This window comes from Camelus ferus, chromosome 16 (genome assembly GCF_009834535.1).
Source record: "Camelus ferus isolate YT-003-E chromosome 16, BCGSAC_Cfer_1.0, whole genome shotgun sequence".
Lineage (NCBI taxonomy): Eukaryota > Metazoa > Chordata > Mammalia > Artiodactyla > Camelidae > Camelus > Camelus ferus.
This window is the reverse complement of record NC_045711.1, coordinates 40,940,553-40,962,834: the sequence shown is the minus strand read 5'-3', so window position 1 is coordinate 40,962,834 and position 22,282 is coordinate 40,940,553. Positions and strand designations below refer to the sequence as shown.

The window sequence follows — 22,282 nt, the reverse complement described above, 5'->3', positions numbered from 1 at the left end:
ACTGGGCGCAGGCCGCGGCCGCCAGTCGGCGCCGCCCGGACCCGGGATCGCGGCCCGAGCGAGGCGCGGGCTGTGGGGCCGCTGCGCGCCCGGCCCCGCTCGCCCGTGCCCGCCCGCCATGCCCGGCTTCGACTACAAGTTCCTGGAGAAGCCCAAGCGGCGGCTGCTGTGCCCGCTGTGCGGGAAGCCCATGCGCGAGCCCGTGCAGGTTTCTACCTGCGGCCACCGCTTCTGCGACACCTGCCTGCAGGAATTCCTCAGGTGCGGCCCGGGGGGAGCGGGGGACGGCGGGTGGGGGATAGGGCACGCCGCCGGGGGAGGGTCGAGGCCAGAGGCACCACGGCTCTTTGTCTGCGCTGCAGCCCGGTGATCTCAGGGGCGCCCAGCGTGACGTCACGAGGCGGCGGGGACGTCAGGCCCCCTGAGGGAGGACCCCACGCTCTAATCCGTAGGGTCCCGCGTGCTATTGGCGTCCGCCCCAGGTGGGAACAATTCCCTGCCTTCCTGCGGGGTCGAGGTGGGAAAGCACGGGTCTTCCTGACCCGTGGCCGGCCCTTCCCCCTCACCTGAGAGCCAGAGCGGCCTCAGCCTTGAACTTTGAATTCTTCTGGGAAGAGGACAAAATCCTGTTTCGCGCAGCACCTTAAGCCTCCGGAATTTTCAGCTACCTAAGCTCTTCTGATTATTCGGAAGTTACGAGAACCGCAGCTATTGTTCTCCCATTTCACAGATGAGAAAACGAGATTCAAATTCAAAGAAAGCCTGCGACTGGCGCGGGGTCACACGATTACCTAAAGGCTTAACTGGGGTTTAAGCCCAGGCTGCTCGTGGTCGCAGGGTAGAGGGAGGATTGCGAGTCTACAGCTCTCCACTGCAGTAGGAACCCTTTGGGTGTCCTTCCCTGCCCCTGGAGGTCTTGAGCGAGCGGTCTAGAAATCGTTAGGGGGTCGCACCCTGCGTGTGACTCAACGCCCCCTGCCCTCTCCCGACCCAGGTCACCCCTTGGCTCTTGGGCACCCGTTGAGTTTTGGGCGCCTTGCGGTGTTTTGAATCTCCTGCCCACGCTGGGACCTGCTCAGTCCCAGGTGTGGGGAGGCAGGAAGAGGGAGCCCCGGCTCCTGGGGAGGTCGTGCTCCAAGAGCATCGGGAAGGCTGGGTCAGCCACTGCCATGTGTCAGGAGGCCGTTTGTGAGGGTTCGCGGGGCGCAGGCAGGGAGAGCATTTTTGGGGCTCCTGCCTTTAGTGCTCCCTCCCGCCGTCTCCCGCAGCCCCGAGCCTGGCGGAAATCTCAGCAGGTCCTTTGTTTTCTGTTCCCCGCAGCCTGGGCCGGTCCTACCCTCACATATGCTCCTGCACAAGCTGCTGTGCTGCCCCCTCCTCCTTTTCCCTCACCCTCCTCCCTTCTGTGTACACAGACTCCCCTACCGACACACAGTCCCATTGTCTTCTCCCGTGCCCTTCCCCGGCCCTCTGGTTTCCAGATGAAGCCAGCTGAGCCTGCCCCCCTCCTCAGCTGACCCACTCTGACTGCCTCGGGGAAGGAGCGGGGGAGGGGGCTGTCAGGCCCGTTTCCCTCTCCCTCAGCCCCTCTCTGCTGCTTCTGCCCCTCCCCCTCCCGGAAATCCCCTCTTCCTCTCCCACAGCCCCCTCCCCCCATCCTGTCTTCTCCCCTGGGCCTGGGCCTCCACTGCACCGCCTGGAGCAGTCTCGGGCCCCTGCCTTCCCCCCTCCGCTAGCGCCGGAGAGCTCTGTTGCTGAGGCCGGGAGGAGGGAGGTAGTGGGACAGGCTCTGTTCCTCACTGCCCCTCCCACTCTTCCACCTAGGGTGCCCGTAGCTCTGGGGGAACCTTTGTCCTGGCTGGGCCCCAAACTGCCCAGGCTAATCTGCCTGAAGCCTGGGGACTTGCCTCAGTCCCTTCCCTGACTCCAGAACCACTAAGTCAGCACATTCCTGAGGCCGCCAGGCAGACCCTCTCCCTCATGGCCCACCCTCTTTCCCCACTCCTGCCTGGGCCATTACTCAGGTCTTTTCAGAAAGGCTGGTTGCCTTGTGGGCACGGGCACACCTCCTCACTGCCTGGGCACGTATTTTTCTTGGCAATGGCAGCATGGCCAGTAGTAGTCGTGAGGTCGGGAGGAGGTGGGTGCTAGAAATTCTTTGAGCACCTGAGCCATGGACTGCCCAGGTCCTGCAAAGTGCCGTGGTGGACAGGGCTCCCAGGGAGCCTTTGCTTCCGCCTTGATGCTTGCCTGCTTCCTACCTACCTGACTCAGACTTGCCAGAAATGCCCTGCCTGAGGGCCTTCAATCCTGCTGGGTGAGCCCTTGCCCTGCCTGGGCTGTGCCAGGCATGTGTGACTGGTCCTGGCTAGGGTTAGCAAGGCCATGTTGGCGGAAGGATGCGTGCCAGAGGTTCCTTGAGTGCTAACAACCTGGAGAGGGATTGGTGGAGGAGAGGGAGGGCAGTGGACAGGGTCAGCAGGCTTCACATGCCTGCTGTGCAGTGACCAGAGCCTTGGTATGCTTGTCTGGACAGTTTTTCTTGCACTAGCATTTCTTCTGTATGCAGGGTAGTAGAACTGATCTTAGCTGTGGAATCAGACATATGTAGGTGCTGCTTCATCTGTGAGCTGCAAAATGGGGACATTGAGCCCCTTTTCAGAGGCAGGTGATGAGAACTGGGTGGGACAGTTCTTTGATCTGCAAAATGGGGACATTGAGCCCCTTTTCAGAGGCAGGTGATGAGAACTGGGTGGGAACATAAACACAGTACCTTTCCTCCTCTTTGCTTTAGGAGACACACCCTCATAGGAAGAGGGAAGGGATTGGGTAGGGTGGCTCCAAGCTGACCTTTGCCCTGGGTTCTTTGCTGGGCACCCTCATGGGGCTGGGCAGCCCTGGCACTTAATCTCAGTTCATCCCTGATCACCAGCCACCCCCCCCCCCCAAATCAGCTTTCAGCCTGACCAATGAAAACTAACCCAGGGGAGGGGTTGGCTGGGCAGCCTGTTCCTTTCCTAGTCCAGCTGCCACCCTGGGAGGAGGGGTGCCAGCTGCCACCTGTTGGCCAAATGCTGTCTAAGGCAGCTGCCTTGGCCTCCAGAACCACCCCTCCCCAGGACAAGACCTGGGATCTTCTGGGGTCCTGGAGAAGTGGGTACCCTCAGGCCTCTGCTTACCCTCTCAGGTGAGGCTGCCTGGGAACTGGTCTGGTGAGGGAAGGAGGCTGCCCTGGTTGAGAGAGTCAGGCCTGGGGCTCTCCCTTCCCATAGTGTGGAGCCTTGACCCTGTCTCTCCCCCCTAACCCCCCGCAGTGAAGGAGTCTTCAAGTGCCCTGAGGACCAGCTTCCTCTGGACTATGCCAAGGTGAGTCCACAGTGCCAGGTACAGGCTCTTGCCCTTGGTGGAGGCTGCAGCTGCTGGCAGTCAGTGGGCTCAGGGCCAGTGTCAACCCAGTGCTGTGAAATCGTGTGCCCCCACAAAGGTGGCCTGTTCCCTCCCACCACGCCAGTTTGCAAATGAGGCCTGTGTTTGCCCTGGAGGGCAGGCACAATGCCCAGCCTGTGGGGGTGCACAGAGCTGCTCTGTGCCCACAAGAAGTGTTCCCCTCCTCTTCGGGTGGCTGGCCAGACCTGTGGCTGAGGGCCAGGACCCCTCTCCCAGGGGGAAGGAAGCAGAGGGTGTGGGGGCTGCCTAGACTAAGCAGGCTGATTGGCTGCCACTCCAAAGGGAGTGTCATGTGCCAGCATGTTGGGGGACCCTGGAATCTAGTGTTGGAGCAGATACTACCAGCTGTGCCCTTTGTTCCTGGGCATAGAGAGGCATTTAGCCCAAGAGAGGCTGTTACTGGCTCTAAGGTAGAGCTACCCTGTCTGGGGGTGGAGGAGGTGGGAACCAGGGACTGTAGCGGGCTCTGACCCTGACCATTCCTTTCTTGCCCACAGATCTACCCAGACCCAGAGCTAGAGGTCCAGGTACTGGGCCTGCCTATCCGCTGTATCCACAGTGAGGAGGGCTGCCGCTGGAGTGGGCCCCTTCGGCACCTACAGGTGAGGCTCTGATGGGGGCGGGCAGGGGGCACTTCCCTCTCTTGGCAGGCACTAACTGCCATCTCTCCCACCAGGGCCACCTGAATACCTGCAGCTTCAATGTGGTCCCCTGCCCCAACCGCTGCCCTGCCAAGCTGAGCCGCCGGGATCTGCCTGCACACCTGCAGCACGACTGCCCCAAGCGGCGCCTCAAGTGCGAGTTTTGTGGCTGTGACTTCAGTGGGGAGGCCTTTGAGGTGGGTGGGGCCTGGCTGACAGTAGAGGGAGAGTGGGGTACCTGGTGGCCCACGGATCCCTAAACTCAGCCCATCTGGCATTTCCACAGAGCCACGAGGGCGTGTGCCCCCAAGAGAGTGTGTACTGTGAGAACAAGTGTGGTGCCCGCATGATGCGGCGGCTGCTGGCTCAGCATGCCACTTCTGAGTGCCCCAAGCGCACCCAGCCTTGCGCCTACTGCACCAAGGAGTTTGTCTTTGACACCATCCAGGTGAGGCCCTTCCTGAGCTGGGGGCGATGGGGCAGGTAGCAGGGAGTTGGGCTGCTAACTGCTTCTCTCTGCCCTGCCACCCCAGAGCCACCAGTACCAGTGCCCCAGGCTGCCTGTGCCCTGTCCCAACCAGTGTGGCGTGGGCACCATCGCTCGGGAGGACCTGCCGGGCCATCTGAAGGACAGCTGTAGCACTGCCCTGGTGCTGTGCCCATTCAAGGACTCTGGCTGCAAGCACAGGGTGAGATGCCCCTCTTCCTGTCAGCTCCCTTCTTGGTCCTTGAAGCCTCGGACAGAGGCCCTTAATGGTCCCTTCTCTGCTGGTCTGAAGCCTTCCGTCCTTCCCCTTTCTGGCCAGCTCCAGCCTCCTCCTAGTGCCATCTGTCTTCCTCATGTAGAGCTGGGTGCTGGCCACCCTGTACCCACTCCTCTCCTGTCCTCTGGACTTGCCCCTACTGATAGCTCTCCTCCCTTCCCCCATGGCCCGGGGCTTTGCCAACAGTGCCCTAAGCTGGCAATGGCGCGGCACGTGGAGGAGAGCGTGAAGCCACATCTGGCCATGATGTGTGCCCTGGTGAGCCGGCAACGGCAGGAGCTGCAGGAGCTGCGAAGAGAGTTGGAGGAGCTGTCGGTGGGCAGTGATGGCGTACTCATCTGGAAGATTGGCAGTTACGGGCGACGGCTCCAGGAGGCCAAAGCCAAGCCCAACCTCGAGTGCTTCAGCCCTGCCTTCTACACACATAAGTATGGCTACAAGCTGCAGGTGTCTGCCTTTCTCAATGGCAATGGCAGTGGTGAGGGCACACATCTCTCACTCTACATTCGCGTGCTGCCAGGTGCCTTTGACAATCTCCTCGAGTGGCCCTTTGCTCGCCGCGTCACCTTCTCCCTGCTGGATCAGAGCGACCCTGGGCTGGCTAAGCCACAGCATGTCACTGAGACCTTTCACCCTGACCCAAACTGGAAGAATTTCCAAAAACCAGGCACTTGGCGGGGCTCCCTGGATGAGAGTTCTCTGGGCTTTGGCTACCCCAAGTTTATCTCCCACCAGGATATCCGCAAGCGAAACTATGTGCGGGATGATGCAGTCTTCATCCGTGCCTCTGTTGAATTGCCCCGAAAGATCCTGAGCTGAATGCAGATGGGGCTGCAGGAGAAAGGGGGATGGAACATGACCTCCATCAGGCACTGGCTGAACCTGAAGAGGGGGCCGGACCCCCTTACAGCTGCTTCTGCTGCCTGGGTTCTGTTACCCTGTTCCCCCTCCCTCCTCCTCTACCACCCTCAGGTGCCTCCTATTGGTGCTTCAGCCCTGGCCTCTGAGGAAAGCAGGTCTTAGGGTCATCAAGGGCTTGGAAATAAGTGATCCCAGGGCCTGTCTCCTGGACAGGGCGGACATGCCTTGGTGCGGGCCACACTCTACCCCGGACTGAGGTGCCTGCTGGTGCTATGTCCCAAGAGCCATAGGGGGGAGGGGGAGTTGGGAAACTGAGGGGCAGTTAAAAGTATCTGTCTTGAGATCTGATTTCTCTTCCCCTTTCCCCAGCTGTGTTCCCTCTGGTTATTTATTTACTTAGTGCCAGGAGGGCACAGCAGGGGAGCCCTGGTTTTTAATAAATCCTGAATTGTATTTATTAACTTGGTTCCAGCCTGACTCATCTGGGTTGGTTAGGGTCCTGGCAGGCTGGGCCCAACGGTGAGGTTAAAAGGACCAGAGGGGCTGCAACCCTCTTGGCCCCAGAATCCAGCTGCTGTGCTAGAATCTCCCTCTGGTGGAGAACGGAGGGACTGCACTAGGCTTTGGAACAGTTGCCTGCTGCTGCCCTCTGGTGGTTAGATGGGGAGGTTCCGGCTTTGGACATTTTGTAAAGTTAAGAGGCCCTGATCCATACCCCACTAAGGACTGACTACCTGTGTTGTAGTCAGGTCTCTCTTGGTCTAATGATAGTAAGTACCATTTATTGAGTAATTTTATGTGGCAGACACTGCTAAGCACTTTACATGCATTATTTCATTTACCACAACAGTCAAATGGTACAGCTTTTAATAAAAGCTATCTAAGTGGGCTGTGGTGAAGATTTAATGAGACAATGCATGTTGCCAACAAAAGATAGTTGACTGTTCCTATTTGTGGGTTTCAGTTTCAGAGTCAACCAACAGTACAGTGGAAGTACTTGGGGAAAGTTCCACAATGTTACAAAAAGCAAAAATTATTATTGGCCACTCATGGGCAAATTTACGTAGTATTACATTGTATTGGGTATTATAAGTAATCTAGAGATGGTTTAAAGTGTGCCAGAGGATGTGTGTAGGTTATACCCAAATACTGTGCCGTTTTATATTGGAGATTTGAGCATATTTGGATTTTGGTATACACTGGGAATCCCTGAACCAATTCCCCATGGATACCAGAGGGAAGACTGTGAATGTTTCAATGTAAATCAAATTCCAAAGCCCAGCCCACACTCGGACTCCCAAACTGAACAAAAGGCCTTTGAGGTGTACAGGTCACTTGGATTTTCTCATCCATACTTACCTGCTTTTCATATCGGCCTCAGTGGGTGCTGTGATTATCCACATTTGGCTGATGACATAGGAACAGAGGAGTGAACTGACTTTAGTCAGCTAGTTTGAAGCAGGGCCTGGATTCTGTTTTAAGCTCCAGCAATTCTAGAAATACAGCTTCCTTTAATTTTGGCAATAGATTTGGGTTTGGATCCTTGCTGGGCTTGCTTTTTGACAAGTTACTTAGCTACACGGGGCATCCTTACTCTCACTGGTAAAATAAGAGTAATCCTGCTCATCTAGGTTTGGAAAGATTAACTCATCAGTATAAAGTGCCTTATTCTTGCCTGGCTCTGAGGAGAGGCTCAATGTATGAGAACCGTTGTTTAGTAAGGGGAAGATTCAAGGACTATAGCTTGCCTTCTTTACTTTCCCAGACAGAGTCTTAGGTAAAAAGAGCCCTTATCAGAAGATGACAGGAAGGGTTTAAGCCTGAGGCAGGCAGCCCAGCAGGTTAGCCTTCAAAAGATCAAATTCACTGATTTAGGAGATGAAGCCCTGGTTGCCTTGCTGAAAAAGTAATGGTGACCCTTTTACCAGCTAAACCATCTTGGTGCAGTGATGCCTGGAAGCTGGTAGAGAAGACCAGGGGCTCTAGTAGAGGAAATGTCTTCACTTAAGCACAGGCTTCTAAGGCAACAGGCTGAAACACTTTTGCGTCCAAGAGAAGCCAGACACCTGGGGTCAAGCTTGGGCTCCCTCTGCTGGCAGGACTGTGCCACTGCATTGTTCCAGGCGGTACGTTCCCATAGGTTGGTGCTTCCCCCAGTGCGTGCAACAGTGGATGTTGCAGTCCACCCCATGACGAGGCCTAACCCTCATTCCAGTGCCGTTGCAGGTGATCATAATTGCTTGTGGAACTCAAGCCAGATTGCGCATCACAGTGTGGGCTGGGCTCAATTCACCTTCAACTCTGTCTAGCTGCATGACCCTAGGCTGATTGAGGCCTCACCTGACACAAGCAGAAGGGGGCTTTCTTTCACAGGAAAGGCATGAGGAGTAAAGAGGGCAAAGCACCTTCAGAAAAGGGCACCCCAGAGAAAAGGGCGTGCTCAGGGCCCTTTCAGCTCCATCAGTATTGAGAGCCACCTAACTCCTGCTACTAACCATCTGATTCCACCCTCACTGAATCCTACGCATCCGGTGGAGTCTCTCCTGCCCTTCCTCACATCTTAGCCCAGACCCAAGTTCAGTGGAAAAGGGAGGGGGTGGGGAATCTAAATGGCTCTTTTGGGTCCCCCCTCCCCCACCACAGACAAAAAAAGTTCTCCACGCAATACTCAACCCTTAAGACTCAAATCACCAGTAGGGCCACTGTGTGTTACAGCACCTATTACTTCCACCTCTGTCAGACACTCAGAAATTCCAAAACATTCAAGGTGGGAGAAAGACAATAAGGATGTTTAGCGTTAGCTGGCTTATCAGCAAACCAGGTCCCCACGTTTCAATGACTGATCTTCCTTGGAGTGAAAGCAGCAGTACATTGAACTGGACCTCCAGGGAAGGGCAGCAAATTGTACTTACTCATCAGATCCCACCAAACCCCTGGCAGCCCTGCCTAGGGAGCAGGCCAGTCAGCTGGGTACCCACCCCCTCCCCGCCAGGGGCTGGCTGAACTGTGAACTCCATGCCTTACAATCAGTGCCTGGTCTGGGATGATGGATTGGGAGGGCTTCTGAGTGGGACAAATACTACAGGAGTCCCCTTAAAAATGAGAAATTACTTTCCTTCTAGTAAACGACATGCTAAGAAAAACCACCTCAAACACTGACAGCATTAAACGAATAGGACAAGATCAAAAGGTGAGTTTTTTCTTTTTACTGGTTTATGATAATCTTAAAAACCCCATCACGCCCATAAACCACCACAGGTGAGATGAGGAGGGAGATGGAGAATGAATGCTACAGTATGTGGGCAGCGGGGGAATCCAGGTATTTTCTAGGGCAGTGTGGGGTGGAGGCAGGGAGTGTGGCTAGGAGGCCCTGGCTTGGCCCCTTATTGCTGGTTGGGGTTGGCTGGCAGAGGGAGAGAGGGGCTCAGGGTGAACTAGGAAACATCTCACACCAAAGGCAAGGGCAGTTGGGGGGTGGGGGTAGGAGTCACAGTACATTTTCCATGCAGACTAGGGGTGAGAGTGAGCGCTTCAGAGACTTGCACCCCTACACAGGAAGAGATGGGTTTGAGGTTTGATTTTAAGCCCCCAAGTTGGTGTCTGGTCCAATTTCCTAAAATGGCAGCTCACCTTTTGGGGAGAGGCATTGGAAAAAATTACAGCAAAAATATCTGGCTTGGAGATCAAGCGAGGGATAAGGGGAGACAATGGGTTCTTTCAGTTTAACGCAAGAGAAGTGAGAACAGGAAGGGGGCCTGGGGTGAGATGGCCAACACACTGGGAGAAGGCATCACACCAGGAGCTACAGGTGCTCCTGGGGGTTCAGGGACAGGGAGGTACCAGTGTTCACAGACGGCAGGAAAACAATTGGGAGTAATAAATTAGGACTTCATGTTGCTATCATTTGGCATAACACAATCAGGCTTTTTTTTTTTTTCGTTTTTTTTTTTTCTCTTTTTAAATATAAGGCATCTCGCCAACACATAATTTAAAAAATGGTCTTCAGTCACATTGCTTCAGATCACTAGAGAAGTTCTGGCTAAAGAACAGTGGATAGTATAGTAAACAAAACCCAAAATCTTAAATAAGAACATTAGCTCACATTCCCGAGACAAGAGGAAAGGGTAGGGCTTATTTGGTTTAAAAACAAACAAAAACAAAAACAAAAAAACCCAACTATGCATCTTTAACAGAAGGGTGCAAAACATTACAACAAAACATAATCTAAGTTACAGAAAAGCTTTAAATTTCTAGCCAACTGACTGTCGCCTGGGAACGAGACGCGTTTAGCACAGAGTGGATGGGTGAAGAACAGGCGAGGGGCAGGAGGGGCTGTTTCCCATAGAGGCCCATCTCCAGCTGTTAGAACCATGCTCATTTGGTAAGGGAAAATTTCAAAGAGCTTAAGGCTTTGTGTTTTTTTTTTTTTCCTTTCTTTCTTCATTAAACTGAGGGGCTGAGAAAGGTGACTAGAGGGTGAATGCACCTGTGGGACGCCGCTCACACACAATGCTACTCAAACCCACACTATATTCATACAGAAACAGGACGTGTTAAACAGTGTAGAGCAATATTCTTAAGCCAGTGTAGAGAGAACCAAATGCATTTTAACTTTTTTTTTTCAGTGTTTTTAATTCCAAACTCCAATGTGATCATCCCTTCCCTACTACCTAATTCCTCAAGGAAGATTTTTGTTTTGTTTTGCTTTTGGGGGAGAGGTGGGGGGGATGGGGGATGAGGGCAGCAGGTGTTAGGGGAGAGACAACAGTGAGAAAGATCTTGGGTATGCTGGACAGTCACAGAATTCTCTAGGGATGGAAGGGGAGTCAGGAACTGAGATAGCAATACAAAGACAGGTTTTTCCCCCTCCTGTCTCAAGGCTGTTGCCAGGACAGTTGCAGTGGTTCTGGGATCAATGCAGATATACAACAAAGCCTTGAAGAATGGAGAGGGACTGGGAGGAGATGAAGACTAGGTCAGTTTTAATTTGAGGTCTTTGGGTAAATACGGAATTAGCTTCCAGGGCTGTCTGGCTTCTTAGTCCAGAGAAAATCCAGAGAAAAGGAGACAGAGAGACAGAGAGAGGCCTAGCTTGGGTGGCTGGGGACCTACAGCTACCTCACCTAGGGCCCTTCCCTTAGCTCACACCTCAGTCCTAAGGGAAACAGAAGGACAGCAATTGACATAGGCTGGTGAAAAATGACAGAGGGGGAGGGACTTGACTGATACACAGGCATCAGGGGAGAAGTCTGGGGTTGGGATTAGGCTCCAGCATCAACCCACAAGTTGCTGGGGCTGGCAGAGAAGAGGATGCGGGCACAGAGGATCCCCCTTCTGTGCTCAATTAGATCCCACCAAATTCCCTTTCTTAGACATCCAAGAATGATCACATTGGAGCAGTAAAACTTGCAAACTATCCAATTACTCAAAAGACTAAACCTAGAAGGGTGATGTATGACGTGTAGCTTGTGGAGGGCACTGGGCCTACCTATCTATACCCAGGGTGCTGAATATGAAGACTCCGACTATCTGTGGGGTCAGGGACTCGGTTGCCAGGGGCTCGGTGGGCCTTGCTCAGCATGGCCAGGCTCTGTTCTCGGAAGCAGGCCTGCTGGAAATCCCCACTTAGGTAATCCACCGTTTGCATCAAGCTGTTCTGGCTCGCCACTGGACCGCCCCCGGTCCCTGCCCGGTAGTGGGCCCCAGCAGCCGCCGCACAGTCGAGGGGTGCGCCCGCAGGCTGCCCACCGTGGAACGGCACGGCAAGGTCCTGAGACCCCGAGCTGTCGCTATTGGGAGTGGGCAGAATGTTGTTCCACAGGGGTTGGAAGTAGTGACCATTGGGGTAGGCCAATGGGGCTGCCAGGCCGTTGACAGGTGGGGATGGGGTTGGCTTCTCCAGGGGTGGCTTCAGATGGAAGGACTGTGCCAGGCAGAGTTCCTGCGGGTAGGCAGGGGCCTTGCCCACAAAGCCAGGCCCTGCCAACTCGCGTCCTGCCGCATGCTTGCCTGTCAGGCCAGGGGCCGGCGTCCCACCGGCCTCACTGCACATCTGTTGCAGGTGGGCCAGCTGGTGCTGGTTCCAGGCGACTGGCTTGAGGTCCCTAGGGTAGCCAGTAGGGGCTCGAGAGATGCCCGTGGGCAGGTTGACAGGGCCTGCAGCGGGCAGTGCGGCTGTGGCCGCATGGGTGTGCTCCATGGGATTGACCACACAGGAAGGCATCGGTGTGGGGATGCTGTGGGTCGACACCCGAGTGCTTGCATTGATGAGCAGACTGCGACTAATGGGGCTGGGGTTGGCGATCTGGCCCTCACACACTGAGGTAGTGCTGATGCCCGCCCTCGTCTGGCAAAACTGGTTGATCTGGTGCACGATGCTGCTCAGGTCCGGGGGCTGGCTGTGCTGCAGGGTGGCCGCCATCGAAAGGGGGATAGTTGAGGTAGACACGGTCACGTTCGGGGGGGCATCTGAGTCTGGCATCTTCCGGCCTCCATGCAGCAAGGGGTTGGGGGGGTGCTGGAGACCCTGGTGAGACAGGGCCTGAGGGTGGACCAAGCCCTGGGTTTGGGCCATGGGCTGAGGGTGGCCCAGGCCCTGAGGCTGCTGGAGGCTCTGAGGGTGGGACAGCGCCTGGGGTGGCGGGATACCCTGAGGGTGCTGCAGCGTCTGGGGAGGGGCATGGGCCAGGGTCTGTGCATGCTGCAGGGCCTGCTGGCGGGCCAGAGCCTGGGCCTGGGGGTGGGCTAAAGTGCTGGGTGCCACAGTAGCATAGGGCGCCACTGGGGGGTTCATGATGGCCTCAGGGAGCAACCGGGCTCGGGTGCCGTCAAAGTCCTTGAGAATGCTTTTGGCTGGCACTTTGACAATGGCAAGCAGGCCTGCCTTGGTGGCAGCCTGAGTCGGGTAGGGGCTGTAGCGCTGGGCTGATGTGTCGAGGCCGTTCACAGTACGACGAACGTGTTTCCGCTGGGGAACCTTCACACTGTTGGGGAAGATTTTTATAGTCAGTGGGTTGTTTGCGACCTTCTTAGCATACGCGTCCAATTCGGCTGGGGTAGGATAGTGAGCAGTTCTCATTTTCTGTGTAGTGTCCCCTAGAGAGAGAGAAGGGGAAGGAGAGCAAAGAAGGAGAGGGAGCTCGTCAGTGCCAAGCCAACCAGCCCTTCGAGATTTCCCATCTGAGGGCTGGGCCAAGTTGTCCTCCCTGGTCTCCAATTCAGACCCAGCCTCAGCCCCCCACAAAAACAAGCACTGCTAACATTTAGTCAGTACTTATAATGGGCCGGGCTTTTTGCTAAGTGACAGGCTTGCTACTGCTTTAGGAGACAGGTACTATCATGATTCCCATTTTACAGTGAGGTCACTAAAGATCAGAATAGCAGAGCAACTCTGAAAAATCCCGTATCTCAGAAAGCCAGAACTTGGCCACTTCTCATACAGACTTCTCTCCAAGTTCCTACCAGCCCATGCCGGCCTGGGGGTTCTAAGCACAGCTGCTTGTCAGGGCCACTCAGCCCCTGCCCCATGACACCCTGGGGAAGAGGGCACCCAGAATGACTATTCTTCAGTCTGCAGTGGCCGGTGAGACATCAGCTTTCTCTCTGCCTTGGCAGCCGGGGCACAGTGCCCACTGGGTGGGCCTCCTGGCCCAGTAGACAGGATGCTTCTTTTACAGGAGCATAGGAATAAGCTGCCAACATCCCTCCCCCATCCCCATGTCACAAGTTCACTTTTGTTTACAGCTTACTCTCTGCCTGCCTTGGTGAAGATCAAAAGGCTTTATTTATTTCCTTGTAGGGGGTGACAATAATGACAGGGCAGCAGGGAGGGAACTGAGAAGAAAGGATTCAGAGAATCTTTAAGTCCTGAGAGCCAAAAATAGTCTGTATTCGGCCCCTGTCCGCTGTCACTTTCCAAAATGAAAGAGGAAGAACCTGCCTTCCTTTGGAGACTGCGGAAACACTGCTCAATGGGCCTCATTAATGCTAACAGTCTCTTTGTTCCCATCTCCAGTTGCCTCCCATCAGGGGGCTCCAGCGGATGTCGTGCTTCCAGTCAAAAAGGAAAAGGTTCAGAGAACAAGAGCTCTTTAAGGATGCCAGGCTCCTGCAAGGGGTCTCTGCTCTGTTCTCCCTCTCTCTGAGGGAGGGTCTCCCCTGAGTATACACAGAAGGTGCTTAATAAAGGCTTGCTGAGTAAGTACACAGATAGCCCAAAGCAGAAAAAAGGTGGGGGTGGAGGGGCTTGGCTGGGAGCCTGGGCTCAGCTAGCTGACTCCCACCCTACTTCCTCCCCTTGCAGAAGGCAGACCGGGGACTAAGCTGACCAAACGCCTGGCTTGTGGCCTCAGCTGGACTGGCCCCAAAAAGACCCCATTCAAAGTCATGTCGCTGGGCAGCAACTGGAACAGAAATAGGCTAGTGAGTGTGCTAGAAGGAAAAGGGCACAGTTGCCTTTGTTTAGTGACATTGCTGGTTGGCTGGCAGCAACTGCTTAGAAAATGCTGCTTTTGGAAGCAGGAAAAGAAAGCTCAAGTCCAGGAGGGGCAGAGAGATTCAGACCTACGTTCACTGAGGTAGAACTTAGCAAAAAGGTACAGAAAGGAAAAGGTCTGTGCTTTTAAACACCGGCACAATGCCCTGAACTTAGTAGGCACACCAACATATTTAAGGCTCTGCTTTATTTACTGAGTACAGAATAGTTGCTCCACCTATAAACGAAATGTTTGTAAGATGACTGATTTGAAGGTCTTAGAAGGATAAATGTGACAATGACAACTGAAGGGAGGAAGGAGGGAAGCAGAGAGGCCTGGCAGTCTTCTCCCACCCACTAGGTAGGTAGCACTAGCTGGTGAGGAAGGTCAAAGCCTGGAGAACGAAGTCTGAGTTCTGCTGCTGCTTATAAGCTACTGACCCTTAACAGCCTTCAGTCTCTACAAATTGGGGCCATTTTCTGACCCTTTTTACATTCTCCTGGACAAGAAGATACTAAAAAGTCTGAGAACACTGAGAGATAGTCCCTAAACTCAAGGCACCAGAATTCCATTAGAAGCTGCCCTGGTCAGCCTTTGTACTTTGGTGTCTGATAAAAAGCATATGATGCTCCCAGCTCAGTGCCTTCCGTACCCAGAGCAGACATGCAGTAAATACTTGGTAAATGCCATCAGTACAGGTACCACCTGATGAACAACGGGGACTCAGTTGAGTAATGGGAGTCCCAAGCTGCTGGGTTTCAGTTCAGACAGGGAATGAAGGTCTGCCCCTGGGCTTTCCTCCATGCTAATGGGCTTTTCTCCTTGAAGGCCAAGTGAGAGAGACTGGTACAGTGGCTTGCTGAGTAACAGAGCTCCTTTGTTCCAAGTCAATACTGACTCTCAGGTTGGTTTTTTCTAGCAGAGGCAGCAGGTAGCTTCTGCTTCTCACTCAGGAATATGGAATGGACACCTATACTGATTAGTTCTCTTTGTCCTGCCTCCACTGACGTTGACCGCGGTGATGACGGTAGTCAAATAAAGAAATCATAATCAAAGCGAGAGGAGGGGCAGGCAGGGAAGATGGACACAGGTGTACATTAAGGAAGAATCTCAAGGATGAGACAAGCATATTGAACAAGAAAGAGGCCACATTCTGGGAATCCAACATCACTCACCTCATATACCAGACTTAAGCCCAATCCTTAAAAAAGAGCCAAATTTTCCTCAATACTTTATCTCAGTCCCCACACAGGACTTTCTTCTGTGTCATCTTCCTGTAAGTGTGCAACTAACACAGATACTACAGTTTTGTAACCAACTTATTTAAATACCTGGTACCAATGGTGTCATTAATCGAGATATAAGGCAGTGTAGAGAACAGGGAATCTGTGGTTAGGAAAAAAGAGAGATCCGGATTCAATCAGTGGCTTTATTATCTGACTACTCAGTCTCAGTTATTCCTCATTTATAAACAGGGATGATACCTACTGTCCTACCTCACAGAATTACTAAGATGAAGAGATCCAATGAATGGAAAGTGCTCTGTGACCAGGAACCCTGACTGTCCATAGCTGTTATTCAAGGATACCAGGTCTGGCTGAATTTGCCCACGGATGGGACACAGTAACCTGACCAAGAAAGCCCTAATAACTGCAGGATCCCCTGGACTTGAGTCTGAGCATTAAATGCAGTGGAGAAAGCACTGTTGTCTACTACAGGCACTGGCAGGGGAATCTCCCTGAATCTAGGCTTCCCTAAGGGGGACCTCCCCATTTGTCTTGTTTTGAAGGTCAGAAGACACAGGTGGCAAATGCAGCAGCAGCCTCCATCCACAGGTGGAGAGACACAGGCAATGTGTTTCAAACACAGGCTTTGAAGCCTGACCCAAGTGTGAGTTCTAGCCTAGTCACTGAGCAGTAATGGGATATAGAAAAGTGACACTCTGTGCCTCATCCTGAAAAGAAAGATAAGAGAGTCTCCCATATGGAACTGTTGAGGAATGAATGAGAACATATATAAAAATACTCGAGCTAATGTCTGGCACATGGTAAGCACTCAATAAATGTCAACTAATATTTCTGATATTTCTGAATTTATCCAGTCACTGGGCCAATTCACCATTTCCAGGCCCTTCCACTAGGGGGCAGACAGGCATGCAGAGAAGCCATAAAAGATTAACTTTGATATCTGTCCTAGGCCCCAAGACTGATTCTACAATGAAAGAGGTCAAAGTTTTGACTAAAAGATGATTTGAGGACCAAGGACTTTGGTCATTTAAGCCATTCTACCTAGAAATATTTACTGAGCCACCACTATATACCTTACCATGAGCTGGAGAAAGAGAAGCAGAGGCTTGGAGTTAATGAAGACAAAAAAATGTTCAAAAATACATTTTCTGAGGAACTAAGAGAAGATGGATCAGAGGAAAACAAATTTTGCAAGTACAAGGTTCCAAATGGCTGAGGACTCTCAAAGCAAGTGCCATTATGGAATATACAATCTAGAATAGTTCTAGGGCATCCACCTAACCTCAGCTGTGGTCTTCTACCAGGTACAGGACCCACCCAAAGCCAAGATGTACTTTAATTCAGTCTGCTACACTATGGCAAACTGCACCTCTAGGTTGGGAAATGCATTACATCCTCTTATGCATGTAGAGAAGAAAATGTTGGCCTTAGAAGGGACCAGTCCTGTGATCCTGTACATATGGCAGCTCAAGCCTGGGGAAGAGTGATTAGCCAGGTGACTTACAGTGCTGGGTCAAGAAGCCACATATCCCATGTCCTGACCCTTGACCTAGCTCTCCTGCCTTGAGCTCTAGCAATATAAAGTGTATTAAGCTATAACATTTGTCCCCCATCCCCACCCCATCAAATACTGAGTTCTGTGTTTCTAGCAACTCTCCTGAGGATGGTGGCAGGGAAAGGCTGAATAGCAGAATCACAAAACTGGCTTTAAGATCTCTATAGCTGATAGGCCTGGGCTCTGAGCAGCTCCTGGGCTGTTGGTTTCCAAAGGAGACAGCTTTTGCTCCGTCTCACCTTAACTGTAAATGCTTAATGCAAAAGCGGTGAGTCACATGACAGGATTTTTTCTTATACATTTGGGGAGAGGAAAGAAGAAAGCAAAAGTGAGCTTAAAAACACTACTGGGTTTTCTCCTCTGCAAAAATTTGGGTGTAGTTAAGGAGAGCAACAAGAGAGTCGAAGAGGCTCAAATATACAGTCCCCCACGGACAGGTGAGCCTGAAACCAGGGAAGAAGGATATCTCAATTCTTGAAGAGAGATTTAGGACAGTGGTTGGCAGAGGCTACTAGGGGCTACTTTGAGGAGAAGGGAGTGGAGGTCCCAAATCAGCATCCAAGATAAAGCTGCCAATTCGCCTTTCCTCCCAAATGGCTCAGCCCTTGATAACACATCTCTGGGTGAAGCTGTCAAAGTGTGATAAGGAACCTAGAAGAAAAAGACAGTGAGCTGCTCTTTGTCATCTTATTATATGCTTCCGAGCATACTCCTTCCCTAGTTGCGTCCCTAGAAGCCTGGAACCAGTCACAATGCAGCGAGCATGCAGATTTGGGTGGCTAGGGAGCACCGACAACTTCCTCACCCAATCGTCATTTAGTAAGAGAAAGGCTGGGGAAGAGCTGATACAGCACAGCTTGCCTATTATGTCAAGCAGCTGCAGAAGGAACACTGTCACCTTCAGCTTTGTCATTATGCAACTTGGAGTCACTGGTCAAATTCTAGAACTAGCTAGGCTCTGAGTCTTACTCTCTCTCAAAGAAAGGCAGTCAAGAAGCTAGGCCATTTTTAACTTCTGAAGATGATTTCAAGAACAGAGGCAGCAAACTACAGCCCGCAAGCCAAAACCCAGCTGCTGTGCTTTTGTAGAAAGTTTTACTGGCGCACAGCCTCACTCGTTTGTTTACATACTGTCTACGGCTGCCTGTGCACTCTGACAGCAAGGTGAGTATGTGCAACAAAGCCTAAGATGTCTGCCATCTGACCCTTTACAGAAAAAGTTTGCCAACCTCTGTACTAAAGGATTGATTCAAGTAAGATGCTGAAGCTCCTATTAAAGGGTAAGCCTAGGTGCCTCATTGATGTCCCCTTTTTGCTCTGAAAGTCTACTCCAAATTTAGGACCATTTTTACACTTGAAGATATTGTATATGGTAATGAGCCAGGAATAGAATCTTCTCCTTGCACATCACATAGTACAGGGATAGAAGGTAGGAATCTGGGAAACTATGAAGTATAAAGCCCCAATTCCAGCCAATTTAAGACAGGAATCTAACAGAAGGTTCTCAAAACATCAATCTTGTGGCAAGCATATTAACAGGAATACACCCAGAGAGACTGAGAAAGCTAGCTCCCTATCCCTTCTGGAGGCAAAAGCTTCTTACTATGAACTAAGGGCAACGGCTCAGGGAGCAGACAGCAAAGCCAAAGGGAACTGTTTCCAAGGCAGAGAGGGCTCAGAGAGTTCAAAACAACAGAATAGTGGAAACAGTTTGTTTCAGAGGTACAGTAAGTAATCCGGACTGTGAGTTTTCATTCAATTCCTCATGAAGGTTCAAATTAAAACACTTCTTTGAAGGGTAATATATATATCCTATAAAACTCCTTATAAACCGTGTCGCTCAACAGACAGCTGTCAGCAACAATGAAGATGACACACACTGGAGAATTCTAGTGTTTAAGAGGATCTCTCTGATCAGCGAAGTGTTTCACATTGTGGACAATTTTTGCAGCTGTTTTACTATCTGCACTGAAGAATATCTTAGCAGTACTTACTGACCAAGATCACGGTCAGGGTACTCCAAATGTGCCTCTGGGATAGCCCAAATGTAGGGACAAAATAAAGGATCACATCCTCCCCTGGGATCCAGATTACTTACATTTCTGAAGTCCAGCGTTCATCTGCGTGTGAGAAAGAAGCTGAAAGGACAGGTCGCCTGGCCCTGGCAGACAGGCTAGCATGGCAGACCAGCATCAGCACAACATGAGGCAGTCGGTCACACTGTAATGACAAAAAAACGAGGTCATGGGACACAAGGCGCCTCAAGGAAGATACTGGGGACATCGGATATGAGCAGCAGAGGCCCACGTTTAGATAGATAAGCAATTTAATTAGTAGCATGTTGGTTGAAAATATATCTATGTCTTTATCTGTAGCAACAATTTGCTCTCAACTATTACTATGGCTAAAATATTTCAGACAGCACAGATGCTCGGGTAGGGAAATTAAAACCTAGAAAATACCTATCCACACAAACAGCCGAAGGTCTTTTATATTCACAAGCTAGAGATGCACCCATTCGGCATTTGCATTTCCTGCAGACTACCTCTCGCTACTGCTTTTGGATAAGCCCATGCACTGCCAGATACACGGCATGCTGGCTTTCGTCTGTGCCCTAGGTACGGCAGGAGTGGAAACACTATAGAGCACGGTTTTACTCAGGTGAAGGAAAAGATGATTTCTCCCTGAAAACAGAACAGCGTTCCCAAAGAGAGCTCACCCTCATAGGGCCTGGCTCGGTCTACTCGCAGCCCTGCCTAGGGGCTGGGGCAGTCACACATCTCCAGAGGCAGTGCTGTATATGAGCTGCAAAGGCACCTGAAGTCCAATTTGTGACCCTAGTCACCTGAACCCACTTTTAAAAGAAAGAAGGAGAAAAGCATCCTAAGAGACAAAATTAACAACTGGGATTTGCCTTTCACACAATTAGACTTCCTGGACCCAAAAAAGAAAAAAGTTGCTTTGCTCCCAGCGTAAATCAAGGAGGTGGCAGGCTGCCAGCAGCCCTCTTTGGGCAGGCGATCCTGACATTTTATCAAGATGGCATGGTTTCATCAGTGAAGTCTACCAACAAGACATAAGCAGTCCAAACAACTAGACACTGAAGGCCTGTCAACAGTGCAAGCTCTCTGTGTACCATAGACCAAGCTTTTTTCAAGCAAGTATAATGTACTAAAACACATGAAATTCCTTTCCAATACTGCAAAACCCAGAAATCAAGTTGGCATATTAAGGCTTTAGATCACAACAAAAGAATAATGAGGAGAAAGCTCAAATGTTAAACAAAGACCATAAAACCTCTGTCTTTCCCTTGGAGGGCCCTCTCAGGCATGTGAAACTACCTTGTCACAATGCGTATCAGAGAGCTCCAGCTTGCAAGGCCAGGTAGCTGAAAAGATACTTTGTAAAAGAGGCTGCTCAAACTGTGTCTAAGATAGCAACTGCAGAAAGAACTGAAGAGTGAATGCCTAAATGAGAACAGAGCTGCCCCAGAGTTCTGGCACAGATTCAGTCTTTTCAGGTCTCTGGTGGGTGGGATGACAGAATGAACACAGTGTGCCAACTGCAGTGCCTCAAGAAATAAAAAGTCTTCTGTTGGGGTCAAATGCTTACAATCCCTTCCCTTGTGAGTGCTGATCTCTATTTAATAACCTCTCCTCTATGGTCCTAATATAGCTGAGGGCAAACTCCAAGGAAAGGAAGGGAATTAACAAATACTGGAGGCTAATATTGTGAAATGGGCTGTATGAGGGGCTTTAGTGATGCTTTCTCAATTAGGTCTCCTAACGTTTCTTGGAGATAGGCAGTCATTTCACTTGTCGTCTCATCATCTCAACCTGGATTACTACAGTAGCCTTCCAAATGGTCTCTCTGTTCCACCCTTGCCCCTATCACCTAATCTATTCTCCACACAGCAGCCAGAGTAATTTATTTTTCTAATTGGAAATCGTATCAGCTCAAAAATCTCCAAAGACTTCCCATCTCACTCAGAATAAAATACAAAATCCTAACGTAGTCTACAAGGCCTTCCATGATCTGTTACCATTACCTCTCTGACCTCATCTTCTAACCTCCTTTGCCCCTCTTACTGAGGGCCAGTCATGGAGGTCTCCTTGGGGCTCTTCCAACAAGCCAAGCACACTCACTTCCACACCTTGTACTTCACCTGGAAGGCTAAAATACTGTGATGTTAGAGGTACAAAAAAACACATCCACTCAGCTGTCTCACAGACAGCTATAATTTTTGGAAGGAACCAGCCTATGAATAACTGTAATCTCTGATACACCTATTAAATCTTTATACCTGCAACCAAGAAGAAATAAGTAGGGGCTGTGGATCCCAAGAGTTGACCATAAGATACTGCCCTTCAAGCCACAAGTCTGGATTTCAATAGGAAGAACAGGAGAGAAATAATAAGCCAGCTAAACTGTGGCAAAAGGCATTAACAGGTTTACCGACAGCAAACAAAGGAGCAAAAAACAAGAGGTGAATTCTGTAGACTACAGAACGTCAGTGTATAGTTTGGGCAGGAAGGAGTACATGTGAGAAAGACACCAGAGAGTGCAACCCTCTATGATTTATGTCCCCAACCAGAACCACCCAGCAAGTCTAGAATACTCTTGAGTTCTTACTGACATCATCTGGGCTGCTAGGAGTGCAGCCTCTATATTGTGACCCTTTCTTTAAGAGTTCAGGGGTCTGCCATCCTTTGCAAAAGACTGCGCTCTAAGGAAGTCTTCAAGCCTCTTGAGCAGTTCTACTGAAATCAAGAATCAGGTTCTGTTAGGGCAGGGAAGGCAGAGAATGTAGCAAGGTCAATGAGGGTTGTGATGAAACGGGAAGGAAGCAACTTCCATAATCTATTCTAGAAAGCAGGGATGCACAGCATAAAGCTCCTCTGGAGGCCTGGCAGCGAAGCACAGGCCTTTTATTTAAAAACTTTAAACCACCCACACATTTTGATTACCATCTGGCTTTTTCTTAAACGTAAATTCCAATATAATTTTACAGCTGATATTTCCAGAAGCACAATTAGACCCAGAAGTCAACACCAGGTTCTTCCTTTTCTGAAAGAGCCTCAAAATTCAAGTCCTGACTTTGAACTAAATCAAGTAGTAACTTGGGGCTCAGGCCAAATGAGCTACAGACATCATAGAGAAAGAAAAAAGTTCTTGGCAGAACCTCTCTGACAGCTCTCAGCCAGCTTTCCTACCACCAGCTGGTCTGTTCCCTAAGCAGGGAGACGACAGTATCACAGTGTGCACAGAATTAAGGTGTTCAAACTCCCCTGGG

General features: G+C 51.2%; 2 protein-coding genes across 6 annotated transcripts in view; one reads left to right on the top strand and one right to left on the bottom strand.

Annotated features, from left to right (window-relative positions):
• The first annotated feature begins 29 nt into the window (after positions 1-29).
• TRAF4 (TNF receptor associated factor 4) lies at positions 30-6,174 on the top strand. 2 transcript variants are annotated; one of them, XM_032457609.1, is made up of 7 exons: positions 30-261; positions 3,315-3,366; positions 3,945-4,049; positions 4,124-4,285; positions 4,375-4,536; positions 4,622-4,777; positions 5,039-6,174. In XM_032457609.1, exons 1-7 carry the CDS (start codon positions 119-121, stop codon positions 5,669-5,671), a joined length of 1,413 nt encoding a protein of 470 aa, XP_032313500.1. In that variant the 5' UTR covers positions 30-118; the 3' UTR covers positions 5,672-6,174. The 2 variants fall into 2 exon arrangements, with proteins under 2 accessions (XP_032313500.1, XP_014414920.2); XM_014559434.2 differs by lacking the exon at positions 30-261 and adding an exon at positions 338-3,187.
• Positions 6,175-8,906: 2,732 nt separating this feature from the next.
• Positions 8,907-22,282, bottom strand: part of FAM222B (family with sequence similarity 222 member B) — a 55,043-nt gene continuing 41,667 nt past the window's right edge. For 2 of the 4 annotated variants that reach the window (XM_032457606.1, XM_006184942.2), the window contains exons 2-3: positions 19,088-19,209; positions 8,907-12,808 (exon numbers count right to left, since the gene is read on the bottom strand). In XM_032457606.1, coding sequence (XP_032313497.1) covers positions 11,202-12,808; positions 19,088-19,169 — 1,689 coding nt within the window. In that variant the 5' untranslated portion in view covers positions 19,170-19,209 and the 3' untranslated portion in view covers positions 8,907-11,201. The remainder of the gene's footprint in view (positions 12,809-19,087; positions 19,210-22,282) is intronic. The other 2 variants (XM_032457607.1, XM_006184943.3) reach the window with 1 other exon arrangement.

What these genes read in the sequence shown, in the direction of transcription:
- TRAF4 (XM_014559434.2), top strand. Translation starts at nt 2,970, where the DNA reads ATGAAAACTAACCCAGGGGAGGGGTTGGCTGGGCAGCCTGTTCCTTTC. An exon ending in GCCTCTGCTTACCCTCTCAG is followed by an intron (nt 3,188 to 3,314) that starts GTGAGGCTGCCT and finishes AACCCCCCGCAG; the next exon opens with TGAAGGAGTCTTCAAGTGCC. An exon ending in GGCCCCTTCGGCACCTACAG is followed by an intron (nt 4,050 to 4,123) that starts GTGAGGCTCTGA and finishes CTCTCCCACCAG; the next exon opens with GGCCACCTGAATACCTGCAG.